Below are 5,664 nucleotides of genomic sequence, written 5' to 3'. Positions count from 1 at the left end.
AGGCCTCGCCCGTCAGCTTGCAGGCAGAGACACTGTGGGGACAGAGAGACCCTGAGCCGGCTGGCACGGCCCTGGCACGGCCCTGGCACGGCTCTGGCACGGCCCTGGCGTGAGCCTGGAGCGGCGTGGCCACACGTGCCCCAGCAGCCTGGGACAGGGGGGCACTGCTCTGCACATCAGCCTCACCACGAGGCTTCCAGAGCACTGTCTGGATGCATTCACAGTTTGTGAACAGCTCCAGGGGATCCCGAACCCAAATCCTGCTTCACAGCTCCCATGTCCAGGTGGCAGAGGAGCTTCACAGCTCCTGCACAGGTCTTTGCTGCTGCCCAGGAACCAGCACGTTCTGTGTTTTATTATTCCTTACTCATCCCTAGCACGGGCACAGCTCATCCTGCCAGCCCCTCGGAGGAGGTGTGTGGCACCTGTCACCCTTGACACGGGGGGAAACTGAGGCACGGCTGCAGGAGCTGAGCTCACAGCACAGCCCCGCAGCTCTCTGCCCCCAAAGCGATGCTGTGCTGCCAGCGATGCTTCCCACATTCCCTCCTGCCACAGGAAACGCTGGGGCTGCCCCCAGCCCGTGGGAAGGTGGGTGGGAGGCAGCAGCGGGGTGCGAGTGCAGGGCCAGGGGAGCAGCTGCGCTCGGCTGCTGCAGCAGCAAGTCCAGCTGAGGACGAGCCTCTCCTCCAGCTGCTGCCAAGGGCTGCTGGAGGGGGCCCAGCCCCGGGGGGACAGCACAGCGTGTCACCCAGCAGCTCTGAGGCTCCCTGCTCCCACGAGGGGCTTCGCCATTCCCTGGAGTGAACCAGGCCCACGGAGTCTCCCCGGGCTCGGCTCCAGCTTTCCGCTCACGTGGAGAGCCAGCCCATGCAACGCCACCCCGCTGGCTCCACAAATAGCCCTGATGACAAAAACGCCCATCTATTCCAAAGAAAAAGCCTCCCATTCTCTCCGCTGCACGTGTCACAGCGAGCATCTTCCTTTTGTTTGCGCTGAAAATGTGAATTTGTGCTGTTGGAAGTGAAGAGCTGAAAAATGACACTTGAAACGGGAACGGCACGAACATTGCCGGCTGCAAGCGGCCTCAAGTGTCCCGTGGGAGAAGGGAAGCAGCGCTCAGGGAGCAGCTGTGCCACCTCAGGGACAGAGCAGCAATGCTGGGGCAGCCTTGGCCTCACACAGGGTCAGCTTCAGGTGCTCCTGGCAGCTTCCCACACACTCCCCATAAATGAACGCCCTGCAGGAGCTCTGCCCTTGACCTTTCCATCACTTTCGAGTCCTTCGGTGCTGGAGGAGCTCGTGCATTCGCTCACAGGAACACGCCACAGCCGCTCCTGCTGGCGTAAACCTTCCCCACTCCTTGCCAGGCACTGGTTCTTACTGGGGTGGTAGTGCAAGGACAGCGCTGCAGCCGTGACACGCGTCCTGTCTGCAAGGTCCGAGCCCGCCCGTGCCCTGGCCAGCACACAAAACCCTCCATACAAACCCTTGCGTCTCCCAAGGGTGTTAAACCCCCCATTTCTGGGGGAGCCACCCCCCAGAGCCCCCCACTTACTGCAGGCAGCTGCTGTGCCCGGCTGTGCCCTCGGTGTAGGAGCGGAACGCCTGCCGGAACTCCTCGATGCTGCTCGTGGCCACCGAGATCTGCCTCTTGGCCACCAGGATGTGCTGCCGAGGGACAGCGCGGCATCAGGGGCTGGCCTGTCCCCTCCTGCCCTCCCTGCTCCCACCCTGCTGTGCCATCCTGTGGCACCGCAGCGGCTCTGGCACCACCGTGCTGGGGACAACGGGGACACAAAGGGGCTTCTTCCCACCTGGACAGGTTGTCTTTACAAGGACCACACCAACAGGACATGCTGCATCCCCCAGTGGGGTCCTTTGGGGCTGCTGCAGTTCCCAGTGTGCTTCCCCCAGCACAAAGGGGCTTGGGGACCCCTCCGCCTGGGTGTGTGGGCACTCAGAGCACCCCTGAGGGCTTTGGGCACTCACAAGCAGAGTGTTGCCTTCCCTGGGCTGCCTGTGGGCACTGCCTGGAGCTGTCAGGGACATGAGGGAGCTGCGTTTGTCTCGTGGCTGGCCCCACACCCAGCCCACAGCCCTGAATCCCACCCTGCTCCATCAGCCAGAGCTCCCCCCATGCCGGGGCACAGAGGCAGCGTGTGTGAGAGGAGGCACCTGCAAACCACGAGGACGGGGACAGGGACTTACTGCATCCTGGCCTTTGCACATGGCTTCGTCCTTCAGCGGCTCCAGGCGTGGGCTCTGCGCCAAACACCAGGGGAAAAACGAGGTTACTGGGAGAGCTCAGCAGCAGGAGGGGCTGTAACCCAGGGGACAGGTGGGCACCGCTCCAGGGACACTCCCTGTGGTACCTGGGGGAGGGCAGGGCTGTGCCCTGCTCATCTGTGGGGTCAGTGAGGCCCGACTGCCTCGTCAGCATCCTGGGGAAGCCAGGAGAGGGTCACCAGAGGTGAGGGAGAAGGGTGGCTCTGCAGACTGCAGGGCTGGTGCGTGGGTGCAGCTCTGTGACAATGCCAGGGCTGAAGAGGGGGGCTGCTGGCACGGGGGGGGTCTCAGCCCGGCTCTGGCCATGCCCAGGTGTGGGGCAGCCCCAGCCACCCCCCTCGGGCACACACCTTGCACTCCAGCTTCTCGATGAGCTGCTGGAGCCTGTTGATCTGAGCCATCCACTGGCTGTTGTCCTCGACACAAACCCCTGCACGGCAAAGGGCACAGCGACGTCACCCAAAAAAAGCTCCGTTTTGTCATTGCAAAAGCTTTCTCAACACCTCACAACACAAAAGCTTCTAAACCTCTGATTTAATCCAAAAAACTGTTGGTTTTTTTTCTACTGAAACTTTTCCCACTGCCTAAGAGATACAACATCTCACAGGAGCTCCAGCTGGCATCTGGGTGAGATGCTCCAGGCTCCATTCTGGAGAAGCCCTCACTGCCCAGTGCTGCTGCAGATGTGGCACTTGGGGACATGGGTTAGTGGCGGCCTTGGCAGTGCTGGGGGAATGGTTGGACTCGACCTTGGAGATCTTCTCCCACCTGACTGATTCTGTGATTCTGTGCTGGTCCCACACCCCCTCCAGGCTGCAGCAGGGCACAAACAGCCCGAGGGACAGCAGGTACCTGTTGTCAGCATCCCAGAATAGGGGTCTGTTGGGGACAGGCAGACGTTCTTCTGTCCCCTGCGCCCACACCGCCTCCCTGACCTCAGGCCAACCAGAGTCTCCGATTTCTTGATGTCCTTTCTGGAATTTAAAAAAAAAAAAAAAAAAAAGCAAAAGGAGGGGTTGAAGTCATTCCTAGAGGTGCCAGCTCCGCTGGGGGCTTGGAAAGGGCAGATCCCGCTCCCGGCTGTCCCTCCCAGTGCGGGGGTTGGGGACAGGGGGACCAGCACGTCCCACCCCGTTACCTCTCCCGGCCCGCCTGCTCCTCCACGGTGTCCACGGCGCACTCGAGGGACGCCTGCAGGGACTGCAGCTGGTGCATGGTTTCCCGCAGCAGGAACCGGGTCAGGAACTGCTCCATCTTCGAGGAGGTCTCGTACCTCTGGGGCAAAGGGGACAGGATCTGTCAGACACCTCTGCCTCTGTGCAGGGGCACACCTGGACAGGGGTGGTCCCTGAAGTAAACCAGATGGGGTGGATTTCAATCAGATTTTTTAGTTATCACTAAAAGTGATGCTTTAGGGCAGAAGTGATGCTGGAGGGCAGAAGAACCCTCGGGGTGCACTGCCTGTGAGATCACAAGGGGAATGCACGCATGGTTCCATGAGCGCTCCGGCCCCAGCACTCCCAGCCCTGGCCCCAGCACTCCCAGCCCCGGCCCCAGCACTCCCAGCTCTGGCCCCAGCACTCCCAGCTCCAGGAGCCCTGGAGGAGGGCAGATGGACACAAGCCACAAGGTAAAGAGCACCTTCAGGGACAGCCCCCAGCCCCAGGGAGGGCTCCAGGGCCGGCACAGCATCCCTTGTGCCCTCCACTCACACACTGCTCTGCTCACTCCAGGGCTCTGGCACAAGGCTGGGAGCCTGTAGTGGCCCCCCAGGTGCTGGCAGCTCCTTCCAGGGACCCACCCACCACTGGCACGCCCGGGCAGGGCTGGCTTCATGCCCCCTCTGCCCAGGGAGATAGCGCCAAGCCTGTCTGCTTCCATGAGAGCTTCCCTGATGAATTTCTGATGTGTGCTTACACTGGGGGGTGTAAAGGTGGCTCCAGAGGGGCACATTAGAAGCTCTGGAGAGAATGAAGAGGTCACCTGGCCTAGAGGGTGCCCAAATAGTGGGTCAAGAGGAACACCATGCCACAGGACTAGGTCTGGGAGGCACAGAGAGCTGGGGAAGTGCCGGGACACACACAGAGGCACCCTGAACTCCTTCCTTTCTTTGCTAGCTGGGATCACAGATCCTCTTGGCTCCTCTCCATGTGCAATGGGCTCTGCTGGCAGCAGCATTCATAGAATCATAGGATGTTAAGGGATTGAAATGGACCTTAGAGATCATCCTGTTCCACCCCCTGCCATGGGCAGGGACACCTTCCACTGTCCCAGGCTGCTCCAAGCCCCGTCCAACCTGGCCTTGGGCACTGCCAGGGATCCAGGGGCAGCCCCAGCTTCTCTGGGCACCCTGTGCCAGGGCCTCCCCACCCTCACGGAGAAGAGTTTCTTGCTAATATCCAACACAAATTTCCCCTCTTTCAGTTTGATCCCATTCCCCCTTGTCCTGTCACTACAGTTCCTGAGGAAGAGTCACTCTCCCTGCAGCCCCTTCACACACTGGGAAGGTGCTGGGAGGTCTCCACACAACCTTCTCTTCTCCGGCCCCAAGAGCCCCAGCTTTCTGAGGGGAGGTGCCCCAGTGCCCTCAGCAACTTCATGGCCTCCTCTGGACCTTCTCCAACAGTTCCATGTCCTTCTTATGCTGGGGAAACACAACCGTGCACAGTACTCCAGGTGGGATCTCCCAAGAGCAGAGTGGATGGGGAGAATCACCTCTTCTTACCTGCTGGCCACACTCCTTTGGCCACAGCCCATTTGGTCCAACCACTCAACTTTCCTGTCCAGTTTTCACTTGCTTCCTTAAAACCACCTGAATTTCTGTCCTTGCGCTGTTAGAAAGTCTCCGGGGATGGAGACAAGGTACCCAAGGAGGGATGCTCAGCGAGACAGGGAGTGAGGAGACAGAAGGGAAGGCTGTGACGTACCCAGACACTTCCAGAGCAGACACTGCTGTCCTCCAGTGGGGTTGATCCAGCCTCCTTTGCAGAGCACCTACCTGAGCCTGGTTTGCCCTCACAAGACACCTCTTGTCTCACTGCAGGCTCTTCCCCTGTGCCCAGCATCCCTGCGGAGCACCAGCCATGCTGAAGCCTGCAGTGGTCATAGACAGCGGCAGCCACTTCACCCGGGGGGGCTTTGCTGGCCAGGAGCAACCCCAGTGCGTGCTGAGGACCGTGCTGGTGCATCCCCACAGTGCCCAGCAGCACCTCCCTGCCACCGAGAGCACGGGCGGCTGGGCCGCAGCACCCCTGTCCTACCCCCTCAAGTACGGCGTCGTTGAAGACTGGGATGCCATGAGAGCCCTGTGGAGCCACCTCTTCTGCTGCTGCCTCAAAGTGCCCCCAGAGGAGCACCCGGTGCACCTGGCAGAGC

The 5,664-nt window shown here is 61.0% G+C and overlaps 1 protein-coding gene across 1 annotated transcript in view; it reads right to left on the bottom strand.

Annotated features, from left to right (window-relative positions):
• NECAB3 (N-terminal EF-hand calcium binding protein 3) overlaps positions 1 to 5,664 on the bottom strand; it is a 29,733-nt gene that overhangs the window by 4,892 nt on the left and 19,177 nt on the right. The window contains exons 6-10 of the mRNA XM_008634351.2: positions 3,428 to 3,564; positions 3,142 to 3,263; positions 2,640 to 2,719; positions 2,212 to 2,265; positions 1,559 to 1,671 (exon numbers count right to left, since the gene is read on the bottom strand). Of these exons, the coding sequence (XP_008632573.1) occupies positions 1,559 to 1,671; positions 2,212 to 2,265; positions 2,640 to 2,719; positions 3,142 to 3,263; positions 3,428 to 3,564 (506 nt within the window). The remainder of the gene's footprint in view (positions 1 to 1,558; positions 1,672 to 2,211; positions 2,266 to 2,639; positions 2,720 to 3,141; positions 3,264 to 3,427; positions 3,565 to 5,664) is intronic.

The sequence above is a fragment of the Corvus brachyrhynchos genome, unplaced genomic scaffold (genome assembly GCF_000691975.1).
Source record: "Corvus brachyrhynchos isolate BGI_N302 unplaced genomic scaffold, ASM69197v1 scaffold125, whole genome shotgun sequence".
NCBI classification, from domain to species: Eukaryota; Metazoa; Chordata; class Aves; order Passeriformes; family Corvidae; genus Corvus; species Corvus brachyrhynchos.
The sequence above is the reverse complement of the archived record's forward strand: the minus strand, read 5'-3'. Positions and strand labels throughout refer to the sequence as shown.